Source organism: Leptidea sinapis, chromosome 22, assembly GCF_905404315.1.
Source record: "Leptidea sinapis chromosome 22, ilLepSina1.1, whole genome shotgun sequence".
Classification (NCBI taxonomy): Eukaryota; Metazoa; Arthropoda; class Insecta; order Lepidoptera; family Pieridae; genus Leptidea; species Leptidea sinapis.
Window position 1 is genome coordinate 5242658 of NC_066286.1, and position 19037 is coordinate 5261694.

General features: G+C 35.2%; 1 protein-coding gene across 1 annotated transcript in view; it reads right to left on the reverse strand.

Annotated features, from left to right (window-relative positions):
* LOC126970950 (nephrin-like) overlaps positions 1–19037 on the reverse strand; it is a 122090-nt gene that overhangs the window by 26398 nt on the left and 76655 nt on the right. Inside the window, exons 4-11 of the mRNA XM_050817096.1 lie at positions 16484–16594; positions 15151–15354; positions 12888–13039; positions 11053–11194; positions 9447–9577; positions 8077–8236; positions 6095–6251; positions 4620–4759 (exon numbers count right to left, since the gene is read on the reverse strand). Coding sequence (XP_050673053.1) covers positions 4620–4759; positions 6095–6251; positions 8077–8236; positions 9447–9577; positions 11053–11194; positions 12888–13039; positions 15151–15354; positions 16484–16594 — 1197 coding nt within the window. The remainder of the gene's footprint in view (positions 1–4619; positions 4760–6094; positions 6252–8076; positions 8237–9446; positions 9578–11052; positions 11195–12887; positions 13040–15150; positions 15355–16483; positions 16595–19037) is intronic.

Genomic DNA, 19037 nt, shown 5'->3' on the forward strand with positions numbered 1-19037 from the left:
TGTCCAAGATGACCTCACGAAGTTCTCTTCTGCATATCCCATGCGGAGTACCACAGCCGAAGAAACAAGTGAATGCTCCAATGCTGATCAGGGTACCAATTTCACGTCAGACCTATTCAAAAAGACATGTGAGTTCCTTAAAATAAAAAATTTATGGTCTTCACCTTACCACCCTCAGACTCAAGGTGCTCTTGAACGAAGTCACTCGACCTTAAAAGAATACCTAAAATCATACATAAATAACGAACAGACAAATTGGCCCCGATACGTTTATACAGCCATGCTCGCGTACAACACATCCGTACACTCCACGACGCATTATTCACCATATGAGTTAATGTTTGGCTGTAAGCCATTCATCCCTAACTCAATTTATAATGACGCCCCAGGAGCTACATACCCAGACTATGTCCGCATGCTCCAAAATCGCCTCAAGCACTCACGTGATAAAGCGTTAGAATTTATAAGGAGTTCAAAAGAGTCATCTAAAACCTACTACGACTCTCACACTCGTCCGGTCCAATATAAAAGTGGTCAATACGTCTACTTGAAAAATCACCTTAGACTCAGACGGGCACTCTCCCCGGTGTGGAAGGGCCCTTACAAAATAGTTAAAGTAAACGGAAATAACACTCTCACATTACTCATCAACCGGCGTCATGTTACACACCATGTAGATCAAGTGAAACCGGCAAATGTCGAACTTGACCCGTAGTGTAAGGATTACATAGTTGCATTATTTAAAATTAATCATATACTCACTATTATAATTTGTTTTTGTTTCTTTTTATTAGATACGATATTCACCTTTACCTAATCATACCGTTAGGAATAAGAAACACAAGTTAGCCTCTAGGTTTATTAGAATAATGTTTTATGTTTAAAATAATTACTAGTATACACCCATTACATTAAGTATATATATATATTATAATTTACAGAATACCATGTCAGGCTCGAAACCAACAAGACTATTACATACAACAGATAGATTCAAGCCCCGGACTTTATTTCGACTATCTTGGTTACCTGAAAATCAACAGCGGACAACTAAACGTCATAATGCCGTTTGACTTATCCCATTTCAACTCACATATTGAAAACATAAACTCAGCCCTGACCATAGCTCAAGATTTATGTAAAAAGACTGGATTGGCTCAAGTCGAAATAAGCTGTCATAATATGATAAGTCCTTTGGTTGCGCGATATTCAGATATGTATAAGGAATTTTCGTCCATTTCACATTTATTAGAGAAAAGATCAAAACGAGCTTTGATAGGTGGAGCAGGAACAATAATAAAACAAATATTCGGAAATTTAGATGAAACCGACGGTCTCCGGTTTAATGATGCCATTACTTCTCTACATGAAAATCAAATTAAATTGGCTTCACTGATGAAAAACAATATTTTATTAACTACATCAACAATCTCATCATATAATGATACAGTAAACAAAATAAGGGTCAGTGAAATCAATTTAAATAAGGCTATCGACAAACTCTCAATAAAACTAGCAAACGTCACTAACGAAACAAATCAAATGTTGTTACATTTTAATATGTATCAAATTCTTAATAATTTAGAAACCTCAATCTTAACTTTGTCATTCCATCTGGAAGATTTAACAAATGCAGTTCTATTTGGCAACCAAAATATTCTGCATCCATCAGTAATTACCCCGCAACAATTATTTAAAGAGCTCGTCGATAACCATCAGTATTTGCCTAGCGATCTGAAATTACCTGTAAAATTAGATATAAGTTCCATTAATGTTATTGTAAATGTATCTAGGCTAATTTATCACTATACTAACAATAAGATATTTTTTATATTACAGATACCTTTAGTCTCTATCCCTGAATATGTTTTATTTCACAGTGTTGCTCTACCAACGCCACATAATCTAGATAAGCCCAATACTTTTAGTCTCATATTACCCAGCTCTAAATACATACCAATGACAAAAGACAAAACACATTATTGTACCTTAAATGATCTAGATATTTGTAAGAATATTGTCCCTGGAAACTATATTTGTGATATAACAAACATTTACTCCTCAGGAATGAAACCCATTTGTGAAAGTGAATTTATGACGAAAGTGATAAGTGAAACACCCAAAAATTGTGAATACCAATTTATTTACGGTCATTTAGATATTTGGAAATCCATAGAGAACAACAAATGGTTATTCATACAATCTGCATCGAACAAAGTTTCCATAGATTGTCGAAATTCAAAAATTTTCGAATTTGACATTTTAGGTACCGGCATACTCACGCTACCCAGTAATTGTATTGGATATTGTAAAAGTACTACTTTAATTCCTAAGTATAATTCGTTAAATGTTTCTGTACCCATTGGTTATCCAAGTTTTAATTTGTTAAGTGATAACTGTTGTAACATAACTAAATTTAATCAACTCAGTTATAATGTATCCCCTATTGAACTACAGAACATAGATTTAGATGATTTTAAATTAAATAAACACATTTTCTTAAACCAACTTCAGAACATAGACAAAATTATAGAAAGTCCACACATTATTAAATACGGGATACATTATTCTGTTCTAACTATATTCATTTGTGTAATAATATTATTTTATGTTTCGTATAAATTTTATAAATGTGTAAGACCTGGCAGCAGACCTAAAGTAACGATACCAAAGGTAATATTTAAAACAAAATCAGAAGATATAGAAAGTAATAATTCCGGACTTCACGAAATTCCATCACCTTCTATTAGAACGAAGATTTAAGATGATGTAACTTCGGATTCTCCCCGAAGTTCCTTCTAAGGGGGGAGGTGTTATACCCCAGTTATGTAGGTATTAATGCTGACTTAATTGCTATTCCATCTCAACCAGCATTATTGAATCAGTTATATAAGCCCTAGCTGCGCGCGGGCAGCCAGTTCGTGCTCGCTTCTCATAAGTTACGGTTCTGCCCAAGGGTCTCTAAAACTATTATTGTATAATCAAGTCTTCATATTCCTTATAATATATTATATTTCTTTGTGTTAAATAAATGTTTTTTTTAAAAAGCGAACTCAAAAGAGACCCATAACAGACCGTATACCGGGCTCCGCGGGCTATTGCTTCACTATGACAATGCGCCCACGCCATTTAGCGCTCAAAACAAGGGACTTCTAGGACACCAATAAGGTCGAAGTCACGGGTCACCTTCCTTACAATACTGATCTAGCACCGTGTGACTTCTTTTTATCCGACTTCAAAAAGGAGAAGGTGCTTAATGCGTCGTTTTGCTTTTTTTTATGTGTCATAACTTTCTCAACTCAAATTCTTAACCTCAGAACTTTCGACTGGGTGCATCGATTTCGATAATTCATTTTTTATTTGAAAGCTGGTGCTTCCCTTGTGGTCCTATTGCCAAATCCAATTTGCAATCCAGATCTCACAATGGCAACAATGAGAAAACCATAAAAAATTGCTATAAGTATGTGACAAATTTACGAACAACTCAATATCGCGCCAATCGATTTCGATATTTTTTTTTTAATGGAAAGGATATACTTCAAAGGAAGTTTTGTGAGTTTAGTTAGGTTCTGATTATGGGATCCATGATAAAGTAACGGAATTCTTCAATTCGTAGGAATCCGAATCTTTTTTATGCTATCCGAATATTTGAGTCACCTACCATAACGTCGTTATGGTCAAGTAATTGTCATAGTCAAATATGATGATCAATTTAACTACTTAACGACTAACAGACTTACTTAATTAATTAGATTGTATAAAATACGCAATTATTTATAACTAAATAGTACATATTATATCTATTGTTTTGGTGTAGTGCTTTTGAAGTCGGTTGTTCTTTTTGTTATATTTTTTTAATCCTAAAATAAAAATAAACTGAAAGGAATTCAGTTTTCGTTTCACAGAAGATGCGCTAACAGCGTTCAAGACGGCCGTAGAAGAAGTGTCTGCGGCAGACTGGAAAAAGTGCCTCGAGATATGGTTAAGGCGATGAGACTATAATATACATAGGCTGGTGGAAAGTATTTTGAAAAGATTTAATAAAATTATTTTATCGATATATGGCCAATTAATTTATCGTCTAAAAAGAATAGAGCAATTTTAATATTTTGGGAACTTTGAAGCCGAAGACTTAAAAGATGGTGTTGACATGGAGAGGGAACGCAGGGCGCAGCATATATGATAGCACGCAGATTCGCGCGTTGCTCGACAGAAGTAAAACAAACTCTATTTAAAGCGTACTGCTCATCGCTCTACTCGAGTAGCCTGTAGGCGTGCTATACAAATAAATCGTACAGCGCCCTGCGAGTCCAGTATATCAACGCCTTCAGAGCACTCTTGGAGCTGCCACGTTTTTGTGCCACGTCGGCTATGTTTGCATTTGCAGAGGTAACAGTTATCGGTAGGCGATAGCCAACAGCGGGTCCGTATGTTGGCCATTTAATAAAAATAAATAATATGTCCCTTCGAAGATATAACTACTAACACAATTATATGATAAGTTTACTAACAATGGATCGTAGTTATCTGAAAATGAACGTTTTATTATTTATTTATAAGGTATTAACTTTCCCAAAACATTCTGAGTGCCCCACGTAGAGTATCAAATTTACACTTACCAACCGAGTACACCGTAAAGACGCACGGTACTGCCTGTCTCCCCGCCGAATTGGACGCGGAGCACAGTATCGTCCCGAAATCTTCATCCTTCACGGGAGTGTACAGGATCGTTGAAGTGTACTCCAATGAGGTAGATATACTGTGGAGATATGTTTGTGTAGATATCGGTCGAATGTAGTATCATTGCAAATTTTCAACAATGCTCGCGTTCTTGTAATTCAAAGTCAATTAAACTTTATTCAATTAGGCTTACATTAAGCGCTTTTGAATTGTCAATATAAATATTTAATTTAAATTACTGAATTTACAATATTATGTTCGACAAAATCAACTGTTTTAGCTTAGCTCGTGAGAACATACAAAAAACTCAACGGCCACTCGTTTCAATCAAATAGAGTATTTTACAATGGCTGTAATATACAAATCAATTTTGTTGGTAAGGTGCTGCATCCAATATATGAATCATTATGTAATATAGTATGTACTACGCATTACATAATATTTCTATGAACCTACAATACCTAACGTAGATTAAGTAGTCTGTGGCACCAAAAAACTGTGCTTATTTGGCGACATTAAAATACGATACTCAATGCTTTTTAGGTCATAGAGTATAGACTTTTAAAGACTCATTGAAGTATGTACTTATATTAATGATCGTGACTGTATAAATGACAGATAAAATTAAAGGAATAGAAACATACTAATACAGCGAAACCAGGTTAAGTGAGACATCGTGGGACCTGCAAATTGGTTTCACTTATAGAGGTATTCAACATACCCAGTGTCTCAGATATCCAGGTATAAATAAATATCTGTCTCATTTACAGAGGGTTCCATTAATAGAGGTAAGAAAACATGTTATTTCAGATATAGAAGTGCAATTATTAAATAAAATAAAGTGTTATGTAAACATTATAAATGATTTTAAACAAAAAAATAAAGGTATACATATACAAATGTAATAAACAAAAATATTCAAACGCGTTTTTATGAATTTATACAATATGGAACAGAATATATCAATTTAGAAAATCGTCATTATAGTTTTTCTTTAGTTAGTTAATTAGTTTCAAATAAACTTCCTTATGATAGTAAGGAAAACTAAAACTGAAGTTCATTGAAGTTCAAAATTACTTACGTAGTTAAGTGCGGGATTTGCGGGTAGAATAAGATGTAAGTAAATAAACCAAACGATGTTTTCTGAGTTACAGAGGTTTATCCATATAAAATTCACTCGTTGTTTAAGTTGTAGAGGAAACGATGATGATTAATCGAAATAAAGAATCCCAAATATAGAGATTTGTTTCGGCCCACTAACAAAGGTAATTCAGTACCAAAGTACATATTGGGACCTCAGCATGAGTTCCAGTTATGGAGGTTCCTCACTTATCCAGGTCCCCCTTAAACAAGTTTGACTGTATGTGATTAGATGTGTATGTTAGTATAAGAATGATATAATATAATATCTCACCTTGATTTGATCAGTTTGTACTCTCCAGAATTGTTGAATGCCCAAATGAATTCACTGGGAGGAGGGTTTGAGTCTATTTTGCAAAGTAATTGAACAGTCTCGCTTCTCAAAGCTCCGTAAGCTTGACCGTCGACAGAAGCATCGCATTTCGGTGAATCTGTTCATTTGAATTAATTAAATGTGAATAATCTTATCAAATATTTTGTGGCTATTGCAGGGGATCTTAGCTCAAGATTCTTATTAATTGAACTAGATCGGATTGAGAAGAATGGAATTTGGATATTTTTTTATGGAAAAGGAGGACAAATGAGCGTTTCACCTTTTTTTTATATAAGAGGGGGCAAACGGGCAAGAAACTCACAGGATAGGGAGAGGTGAGGCAACTACCCATGGAATCCGCAATATCAGATGTCAAGAGATTCGTTGCCGGCCTTTAAGGTGGAGGTATGCTCTTTTCTTGAAGGTCCGTAATTCGTATCGGTTCGGGAAAACCGCAGCCGGTAATTGAGGCAAAAAATTTCTTGCAAAATGTGCGATTGTGGAATGCCACACGTCAACGTGATTCGGGTGGTACTTTGCAATGTCCGGTGGTGGAATTCAGCCACTGGAATCAACCCGAACAGCTCTGAGGACTCTCCATGATAAATGAGGTAGAAGATGCATAGAGAACCCACATCCCCCACCTGGTGTTAAGTGATTATCGACGCCCACATTATCTTGAACACTCAACACCAGAGGAGTTAAAGGAGCGTTGCCGGCCTTTAAGGAAAATGTAATAATTATTGTATAAATATACATCTTCAGATGATAATTTTAAAGGATGTGATGACTAAAAATTATAAAGGTGTCATCAATTGACTATTATCTGACTATTAATAATTAAAACCCAAATTAGTTACTGTTTATCTTGATGTTTGATATAACTTCCCTAAAATTACATCTCGACTGTAAGCTAATTAAATAAAAGCGGATCCAGGTAGTGCCAATTATTGCCTTGAATTAATTAAATTAAATTTTATTTGCGACACCATTGTAATACCCGAGGTTTAATTCTTACAAATGGTGAGATTAAACTCGAGGAGTCTCGTGACAAGTGAGCTCAATATGTACCAGTTTGGGTTCCAATTAAATTTGTAAATTGCCCGTTGAGTGGTATCAATTTTAGAGCAATGTTGACCGCTTAGATCAAGGATTGGTTTGATTTCTCAATTATTAAAATAATTACATAGCCAGAGCCTTAATAATAACTATACAAGAAGTGAACTAACGAACAAATTTACTCCACAATTAAGTAGCGTTGCTTTGGTGCCTAATCTTTTTTATTGGTTATACGCCCTGCCCATTACGATTCAGTGTCACTCAGGATTCTTGAACTAACCAAAAAATCTGAGCGGCACAACAATTGCGCTCGTCACCTCAAGACATAAGATATTAAGTTTCATTTGCTCAGTAATTTCACTAGCTACGGCGCCCTTTAGACCGATACACAATAATGTTTACACATTACTACTTCACGGCAGAAAAAGGTGTCGTTGTTGTGGTTCCCATAATCTACCTTGCATCCTTTTTCTTTTAAAGCCCCGGGGAAGCACAGGGCAAATAGAGAAAAAGGTGCTTAACGGCCGTTCCCAATATACTATCTACAGATAGAGATAAATCACTACCTTCTACTTTCAGTAATTATTAGCTATCAATAATTTTAAGTTGTCCCAATATACCCGATAAGTCATTCTTATCGCCGTATATTGGGACGCGTTAATTGCAATTTCCATACAAACGTCTATCGCTGGTGAGCTATATATACATCCTCCCATTGACAGACAGCGTGTACGGATAAGGTGAGTTACCGTGGATAAATTAATTGGGACAGAAAAGTCAACGATAGTCACGATTTTTATGTCAAGTAGGCTACAACCGGAGATAGACTGGATATTGGGAACGGCCGTACGTCAATTTAAGCCGATATATAGTTCTTCACTCACATCTGACGATTAAGTTGAGGTCATTGCTGGAGCCAGTTCCCTCTTCGTTCATTGCAGCACAGCTGTAGTCTCCAGCATTACCGCGGCTCACTTGTTGCAGCACCAAAGTGCTCTCACTCAAGATCACCCCACTTTGAGGGTTGTGACGAAGCTCTACTCCCTAACCAAATATTAATAATATATTCATGTAAAATTATCGTATTGTCCAGTGCACCTATTTCTGTCTTAAGACTCTGTGTGTATCATTTTTATGGAAGAGCAGGACATACGAGCGTACAAGTCAGCTGATTTAAAGAGATCACCAATGCCCATATTCTTTTGGAACAACAGAGGAAATGCAGGTGTACGCGCTTTTTTGGGAGGAAGGAAGCTCACTCCTTAGGTGTACGTGGAAGAAAGTTCCTTGAAACTGCACTGTGGATGAACGCCACGAATCCGGATGGTAGGGATAATATCCTAATTTGTGGCGTGTCTTGCGAATGTAGAATTCGGTGGCATAAATCATGCCAAACAGCTCTTCGGAACACTAATCATACTGCTGTGTTTCGGTTCTAAGGGTTGTTTAATTGCAACCACCTGAAAGTTGAGACTCTTAAGTTTGCGAAAAGAATGGGACCACTTTTTGTGTCGTATTACACTATGATTGAAATGGATTTCGTTTGTGATGTGTTATATTTCATTAATGCTATCAATGTTGCTATAAAATCCGGTTGATATTGCCCGGATTTCCATTTAAAAAAAAAAAATAACATAACTACAATGAATAAGATAAATCTGATGTCACGTGTGATGACAGTACACTGGCTCGTTGGCCGAAATAACTGCTACCTCTGTTTCTTAAGGTTATCTTGATCTAAGAGTTCTAATTAAGATTTTTATGAATAAAAAGGGGCTCGCTGGGATTTGCGCCTGATCTTCTCAGATCTGAGGAATACTTTTTTGAATGGGTGGTAGATTTTGACTTTCAATAAGTGATTGCTTATCCTATTTTGAATAAAAATATTTGAATTTTAATATCTCTATTCAAACGCCTTTGTGGCACTTTGATCAATATCCAAATAGTGTTTTTGTTTGATTATTATATTATTGAAAATAAGTTTTAAAACTAAATTGAAAAAAATAATCATTTGTTTTTAAATATTATGAAATTTCAAATTTTAATACAAAACTTCAAAGTTTTGACTTAGTACAACTGCCAATATATTTTATGTTGTTTTCTTCATACAATATGATCTTCAAATATTACTCCCTCGCGTATCGTTAGTGTTTCAGCAGTGTTTTTGAATATTGAGCCATACACCGTTTTCGTCAACCAAATTTAAAAATATTGTGATATTTTATATATTAACAATATAAACCGACACACATACCTGCTTAAACCATGACAGTTTAGTTGCCTTGGGGTTTGCTTGAACACGACATTCGAAATAAACATCATCACCTACGGTAATGTTGTGTGGATTCAAATTGGAACCAAACTTTAAAGTCACAATTGGAATATCTGCAAAGAAATTATTGTATTAAATTGTTTCTAAGACAGTATTGGTCAGAGATCAGTCATATTTTGAATAAAAACAAATATATACCAATTTTATCTAATAATTAATATCGATGCATCGGTTTTCTATAGGTGTTTCATAATTCAATGTATCCATTAAAGTTACATGATTTATGTTTACACTTTCAAAATAAATAATAAATCCACTCCTTAGCTTTTTTTTTATGGAATAGGAGGACAAACGAGCGTACGGGTCACCTGGCCGCCCACATTCTCTTGTAACACCAGAGGAATCACAAGAGCGTTGGCGGCCTTTAAGGAAGGTGTACGCGCTTTAGCTTACAAACAATTTTGTAATATGTTTATATATTTTACTACCTTTTCTTTACTATTTTGTCTAAAATCGATAAAAGACTTAGGACAATGTTGGCTGTCATTATTAACATTGTTTATTAAATAAGCAGCACTGAATCTCAGCAGTAAGTATAAAACTAGTTTATGTAAAAAAGATAATGGAATGTGAACTGAACGTGGCTCAAATACTTCAATTTATTTTTCTCTAAACTTTTAATTCTCAGACAAGTATAGCCGAAAGTTTACTAGAAAAATATATTGATAAGTCGGACACTACGTTTATTTTTAAGACTATCTCAGCCAAAGATCAAGTCATATTAAGCGAAATGTACTCAGGAAAGCATATAAAACAGTTAACCAGTACACTTATATTGAAGATAGAAGTGTAGTGCATGTTTCAAAAGAAACCTTATTGTATTTTTTGATATTATCAGCAGTGAGGTTGTTCAATGATTTATTTTACTGTTGAGAAAATCTACTGATATCGATAGTTAGTGTTACTTTTGCAATTTAGCGTTAGATATTACTATGACGACATGTTTTTCATTTCATTTTCACAGAAGGACGTATTTTCTTTGTTATATCTCTTTTACCACCAACTTTTCGTTATATATTTCAGATTTCTGATAATGTATCTATATTATATAACAAAGACACTAAGATATTGGTTTTTCCTAATCATGCCCAATACCTTGGAGCCTCTTTCAGGTAATTCATTAATCAGCGGCTTAGAAAAAAGAAGGAAATTAAGAAACCAAGGATTAACTATTGTCAACTTCTCAGTTTGCCCACATATTTAATAGTGTATATAATATTGCAAGAATACATGACATTGTCGTTGCAATGATTTTTTTCGTGTTGAGTGAATACTAAAATTGTTTTCAGCATCACGAATAAAGGGCGCATATTTGCTCGATAACACAAAACACCGTATAACAAAATTTCCATAATACAAGAAAGATAATAATATGTTCTATAAGTTTTTTCTCTTATTTTTAAATTTATTAAAGTTTTAGGTAGGTGATATTTGATTTCGCAAATTAATTGAAAAAAAATATATAATTATGATGATATCGTCTGCTTGTATTAACCTGGGTTATAAGATTGATTGATTGATAACTCACAATGTACATTGAGCTTCCAGGAGTCTTGAATGACTGCATCATGTATCCTCGGATTATCAGCTCTGCAGGTGAGTTTCACGTTATGATCCTCGGCTTCAGGCGTCAGAATCACTACGCTGGTTGTAGAGTTTGAATCAGAAAACTGAGAAGCAAAAGTAAGTATTTTGTACTCACAAAATTCACGTACAAGTACATACACAATATTACAATATACAAATAAATACATAATAATATATACTTGTACATATTGTTGTAAAATTACTGCAATATTCGCTGAGAATGCAAAGAAAAGAATTAACACCAAAATTGATACAAGAATACCAAAAGGGCAAATTGGCCTTCATAAAAAATGATAAGTTGATAATAAAAGATCCTGAGGAATATAATAAAAGGAAAAAACAACAGTTAGAATCTTCTTCAAGTACTCCAATCCAATTCACTCCATATAAGAAAATAAATAAAGCAAATATATTGAACTTTATAACCAGACGATGATCTTCATCGTCAATTTCTATTTAAAAAAGCTTGCATTACTGACAACCATATTATTAACTGGCATTGTAATATTGAATCTGACAAACAATTACAAAAAATGGTCTTTTATGCAAATATTATACTCATTACTACTTATCCAACGATAAGATCCACTCTAATGAAATAAATGTATTCTGCTTAAAACTTTGATTGATTTGATTTGAACTAAATACTGCAATAAATACTCAAGTTCATACTATTAGCACTACACCAATCGAGTAGAGTATCAAGATCCAATTGTAAATTAATACAATCAGTAACAGTTTAAATTCGATTAAAAGTTTAAGGTCATTCGCATAAAGGAGGGAAAAATAACTTAGGGTCATTAATATATATGAAAAATATCAATGGGCTGAGATTGGATCCCTGAGGGACGCCGGAAAGGATAGAAACTCGTCGTGAGCAGAATTCCTGTAGAGCTACTGAGTGACTACGATTGAATATATAAGACTTTATCCAACGTAAGAGGCAACTATGCAGACCCATAGTCTCCAATTTACAGGCCAATATTCCATAGTTTACTCTATCAAAAGCTTTTTGGATGTCAGTATAGATAGTCAACTTGACCATGATCGTTGAAAGCTCTACAAATAAAGTTTGTCCATCAAGTTACTGGCGGTTGACCTTCCTTTTAAAAAAAAATCGTGTTGCTTCTGAGTGATATGCAGGATAAAGTGGTGGTATAGGTATGGGTCGTAAACTAAGGATTTTAATATTGTGGAAAAACTGGATAAGATGTATGTAAGATATATGCTTGTAGGCTTATAATTAGTACAGTCGCCCAGGGTACACGATTTGTGTATTGATATGATGTGTGCTTATTTCCAAATATGAGGGAAAATACAAGTTTGTATAGATTTATTAAAAATCAAGTAAAGAGGCTCTATCAGAGTCTCGGCGCAATTTCTAGTGTGTGGTATCATTAAAAAATCATTTATGTTACAGTAACCTTTAGCACATAAACAATATTTTGTTTTGGACATTTTCTGGGTTCAAGTTCTAAAAGGACCTACATCGTCCTGCAAAGGACTTACTAACTCGACTTAGCCGATACATAATTAGTTTATGTTTATTACTAAAAAACTAGCACATGCCCGCAGAGGTTTCAATATATTTCGCAATAGTTGTTAAAACTATTGCGGAGGGTAGATTCAAATATTATTTTTACTGTTTTTTATTTTATAACAGGCTTAGAAACTCGATCTTTAAATTAAGTTTAAATAGTTAAATGATATTCAATGAATCTTGATGTGTGTGTTTGCAAATAGGTTATTTGCAATCACACACGTAAAACTACTCACATATTGGATATTTTTTCTTAACAATTTGACTCCCTTCCACCAGGTGATAACGGCAGGTGGCCTGGATCCAGTACTCCTGCACTTGATCCTGTAATCGTGGTCTGCAGATAGCTTGCTGCTCTTGTTGGTGATCTGAACCGTCAGAGGCCGCACTGCGAAAATTTTCAAATAAATCTCGTCATGGTCAAACATGTCTTCTTAGTCATAGCACTCTTGACATAGTGGTTGTGATCGTCATATAGGCAGTTGTTACACGTCTCACAATATCTCATCATCTCTTTTTGTAGCAAGTATTTCGGGTACACTTGCGGGATCCCTGTGACAGATATTATCTAAGATTTCCATCATCTAGATGATTACTCGCGACGTCTAGTTTTTCAAATTTTCTCGGAAAAACGAGACATTCTAATCGTGTATTATTTACGTATACTAAATTATTAAATAAGAAAATGAGTGAGTTTGAAAGCAGGACCTGAAATACGTATACAAACCGAATACGAAAGCATGTATGATGCATACATTTGCCGGTGCAGTTCCTTAATAGTGTTATTAATTTCAATGAAAAAAAACACAAAGCCTATCGTATAAAATTTGAAAGATGCAATTGAGTGTCAAGATGCCACGCACACAAGCATGTAATAGTTGCCGTAATAAAGCTAGAGCGCAGCGGAGACCAATCTAAGGTGTCTACTTAAAATATTAAGTAAGGTAAGCCTTTGACACCCCAAAGATTCTAGGTTGACCGTGTTGAGTTTCTTGCGCCATCTTTCTCATTCAGAGCGCCACTTGTTTCCGAAGTGGTAGTAGTGTCTAGTATATTAGAAATGACATCAAAAATAATTATAAAGGAATCAATTTTGAGAAAATAATTAATGCCTTTTATATAAATAATAATAAAGCCCAATACACCATTACTTTTTATGTACCAAAAAATGGTAGAGACTACAATGAAGAATAGTTGAGAGATCGAAAATATGCAATAAGTCATTTTTGTACTGCGAGATAACCAGATTATTAGATGTTATGGACTTTCAAATATCTTCAAGGAATCATTCCCTCCTCCTTGCGTCGTTTTCCTCATTACTGTGGGTTGTGACTCCCCCGCTGCATCAGTTTCTCCCATACGATTCCTCTCCATCTGCTACGATCCTTAGCCTTATGAAGGGCATCATGGAAGTTCATGTTTAGAGCAGATCGTATTTGGTTCAACCATCTCGTAGGACTGCGTCCTCTGGGACGCCTGCCATCTACCTTGCCTGTCACCATCAGCTGTTACAGATTATGACCCTCTTTACGAGCAATATGCCCAAAGAATTCCAGCATCCTACTAAGGCATATTGTGGAAAGTCTAGTTTTGACGTTAAGTGCTCTTAGAATAGACACGTTGGTGCGAAAGGCGGTCCATGGAATCTGCATAATTTTTCTCCAGCACCACATTTCAAAGGCGTCTATTCGGTCTCTGTCGGCCTTTTTCAGTGTCCAGGTCTCCGCTCCATAACTAAATATGAAGAAAACTAGTGAAGTCACCAATTTGGTTTAAGTTATTCGCGTGATGTTACGGACTCTCCATATCTTCGGCATCTGGGACATTGCATTTTTGGCCATCCCTTTACGGCTCCTCCTCCAATATGTTCATAAACTAGCATTTTACACCTCATATGTTTAATAACTGAACTTAGGTATTTATTTATTACGAATGTTACAGACATGGCCTCTGTAAGCCAAGATATATGCTTGAATATATACCTGCTTCAATTCTTCTATGGGTTAAAAGAATATGTAGACCTTACAATTTAATATTAATATAGATTAAGATAAAAATAGCTTATTGATACATACAAAGGAGAACAATGTAGTTATTCTTATTTTTTTTAAATAAGGGACGAGACGAGCAGTACGGTCAGCTGATGGTAATTGATGCGCCCTGCTCATTACAATGCAGTGCCGCTCAGGATTCTTGAAAATCCCCAAAAATTTTAAGCAGCACTACAACTGCGCTCGTCACCTTGAGACATAAGATGTTAAGTCTCATTTGCCCAGTAATTTCACTAGCTACGACGCCCTTCAGACCGAAACACAGTAATGCTTACACATTACTGCTTCACGACAGAAATAGGCGCCGTTGTGGTACCCATAATCTAGACGGCATCCTGTGCAAAGGAGCCTCCCACTGGTAAAATTCCGTACCTTTTTTCAAATTATGTAAAAACTTTACTAATATTGAGATATTTCCATACTGTATATATATAGCTGTGATACTCACAGTTAATGTCCAATATGAGAAGCCTCGACAGTGGAGGTGCCAGCTTGGTGTTGGAAGACCGGCAGATGAGCCGAGCGTTGAGATGCTGGCGACCCACGCGGGGGAAGGAGAGCGTATTGGTGGTGATGCCACCCTCCTGGTGCTCGAACGAGTCGTCTATGATAGTGTTCTCCAGGTACCAGATGAGGCTCGGTCGGGGATCGCCTACCCAAATTTAAATCATTTGTATGTTTTCCATAACAGTGCGATTTCGATTCAATTTTAAAGTAATTGGGTAAAAAATCTAACTTAACCTTGAAAAAAGTCTTAGATAAGATGTTTTTTATTAAATTCATTATAATATTATTCTTATGGAAACATCCATGCTTTGCATACTTTGTGTATTTATGATAAAAAAAATTATACTATAATCCTGATGTGTTATTTATTTTCATAAAAAAATTAAAATAAGGGACGAGACGAGCAGGATGTTCAGCTGACAGTTATTGATACGCCCTACCAATTACAATGCATTGCCTCTCAGGATTCTCGAAAAACCCAAAAATTCTTTGCTACATGCAATTTCCCTCGTCACCTTGAGATAAGTTAAGTCTCGTTTTTCCAGTAATGGCTGTGTGGCGGTCCTCCACAGTGCGGTTTTCAAGGAGCTTTCTCCCTCGTACTACAAAGCTGTGGAATGAGCTTCCTTGTGCGGTGTTTCCGGGACGATACGACATGGGTACCTTCAAAAAAAGCGCGTACACCTTTCTTAAAGGCCGGCAACGCTCTTGTGATTCCTCTGGTATTGCAAGAGAATGTGGGCGGTTGTGATCACTTGACACCAGGTACGCTCGTTTGTCCTCCTATTCCATAAAAATAAAATAAATAAAAATAAATTTCAATAGCGGCGCCCTTCAGACCGATACACAATAATGCTTACACATTACTGCTTCACGGCAGAAAAAAGCGCCGTTGTGGTACCCATAATCTAGCCGGCATGCTGTGCAAAGTAGCCTCCCACTGGTAAATGCCGTTAGTCTTATCATACGACATCCTTGCGCCTGGGACTTCCTTTATTTCCCCCAGGGGAGCACAGGGCAACCACATTATACCCAAAAGTCGCTGTGTAAAATATATAAATAAAAGCTGAAATTAATGTACCTATTTACCCGAATCGGCACACTGAGAGACGGTTGGGAGTGCGAGATGGGACATTACCGGGAATTCACTAACCTCTAACACTAATGAAGGATTTCCGAATAGTCCGAAACAAGTTGCTACAGAACCGATGAATCGTGAGTATTTCCGGTTTGAACATGAAATTATTAAATTTACAAGCTATAATACTATTTACCTCCATGAGTTTCACAAAGCAACTCGAGATCGTCTCCTTCGTCGAATGGCTCAAGTAGACGAGTGTTGCTTCGGGTCTTGGCGTCCATTATCACGGGCCGCTCCGACGGTACTGATAGAGTCAAACAAGTCATCACATATTTCAATATTGGAGATGATGATTTATTGGAGATGGACAGTAAAGGATAAGACGAAGAGCTAACGATAATGTGACTCAAGAAACTCTTCAGAACTATTACAATTATTTTACATTAAAATGTTGATCTCTCAGAAAAATGACCTTTCCTCTATAATTTCAACGAATGTCTTACGAATTTTCGATCAGGTCACGTGTCCTGACGCGAGTTTAACATTTTATACCCCTCCCAAGAAAAGTGCTCAACGCCGCTAAAGAAGCTTTCATTTTATAAATACTTTAATTGTGTTTCATTTCATAAGTACTATGGATACAAACATCCCTGTGCATTACGTAACTAGCTGTTAAATTCACGTAACAATATATATTATACACTACAATAATTTGTTGCTTAAAGTTTTGTGCCACTCTAATTGAATTCATACCTACAGAGAATTAATGATAGAAAGTTGAGTCTCTGTTCGACATATCAATATTCGTGTTATAAATATTTGTTGTTGTTTGTTCGAATTTCATAAACATCTGCTTCTGTTAATTTTCAATTGTTTTAATATAAAAGGCATCGGAATCGTAACCTCTGTTAATTACTTTTATTGATGGCATAAGCCAAAAGGATAATAGGTGAAATTTGAGCTGTTTTATTCAAGACAAGATTAAACAAAAGAAATTAAAGAGCGACTGACCATTGATAACAATTTCCTTAATTCTACGTAATTTATGAGCATTTCATGCGAACGGTGCTGTTAACTTTTATGTTTTAATATCGACCCCTCGAGTACTCTGCGAGTCTTGGCGAGAAGGAACTTGAACTGTATTTTATAATGTTGTTTTCTTGCATTATTTGAGATATTCATGTGTTTAATTATCAAAAAACTAGAGGATAGATCAATTTTTTAGGCTAGCTAATACTGGAGAAGGAATAAATCGAGTTTTCTCAGAAAAATACTCAGGACTAAATCTAGATCACCCTCTCACAAGGAAAGATACAGAAAGTATCAAAACTAATAAACTAATTCCGCCTAAAGAGTTGAAATGAATGACATGAAATGCCAGTTCAAACACCATATAATGCTGTACCAGGATCACTCTCTGCCCCAAGGACGTTTACTTTGAGTAGCCTGGTTTTGAAAGTGTTTCGGAACCAGTTTTTAATAAGGCCCTCTTATACCACACTCATCCATAGACTGCAATGATTACCCTTTCAAAATAATTAAGGGTACTTAATTTTGTAACAATTTGTTTTGACAGCCGCCTGCCTTTTTTCGACAAGACTGTCAAACTCACAATTATAAATGTCTAAACCTTAACCTTAGGTCAGTATTTTAGAAGCCTTCATAATACATAATCCGCGACCTAGTTATTATTGTCTCTATGCAAATATTTAAAATACAGGATACGTTTTAACCGTAGATAATAGACCTGTGTCAATAAATTTTGAATACCAAAAAAAAGAGAGTACGATGGAACCCATTGGAAATGGAAGAGAATAAAAACAAAAATGAAAGGAAAAATAAATAACGGGCGATATGAGGTCGGGAAGTGGAAAAGGGGGCATGATTAATGGTAAAAAACGGTTTATCTCGATTTCCGGCAAAACTGCAAGTCATTAGGGTTGTTTTTCAATATTTGAGTCAAAATAAGGTTAAAAAATAAATATTTCAATTCTAATAAATTACAGTGTATTTGGGACATAAAAATGTAAATTTTCAACAAATTTCGTGAAAATAAATTGATTTTGGAAAAGATAAACATAAAAAACCAAAAACTTGTTTTTTTTAATTTTACACATAAATTTTGAGGTCATGTGAAAAAATTGTAAACACAATTGTTTTTCCTTTCATTCTTGTTAAATTCTCTTCGGTTTCCAATGGGTTTCATCCTACTATTTTTTTTTTCACTTTTTATCATTTTCAAAGCCTTCAGCACTGTTCTATAACGTATTGGAAATATTTCTGAAATATATAACATCTTCCATGACTGCTGGAAGGTGGAACATGCACTTGACATTCTCAAGACACTTGGTGGACGATCTCGAGAGTAGTTTGTTTATAAAACAATCCGTTTTACTGCACCTGGCTACGAATAGTAAGGAGTGAAATATTTCGTAAAATTACATTTCAGAATTAAAAAATACCTATTAATGAGTCTTTAAGAAGAGAAAGAGTCTTTAAGAAGAGAAGCTTTTAAATATGAACAAAAATACTAAAATGATTTTATATTTTCTATACAATTTCAGTTTTAAGGGCTTATGACGTCACAAAGTAGTAAAAGAATTCATTGCCTTCGTACTAAAAACTATACCAGTGGACGCATGCCTTCAAGGTTGGTCACAGTATACAATATCGATCCACCAATAGTCCGAATAAACATAACAGTATCAGCTTTCTTATTGGGTTACAAGGGTCGGGTCAACAAGTGA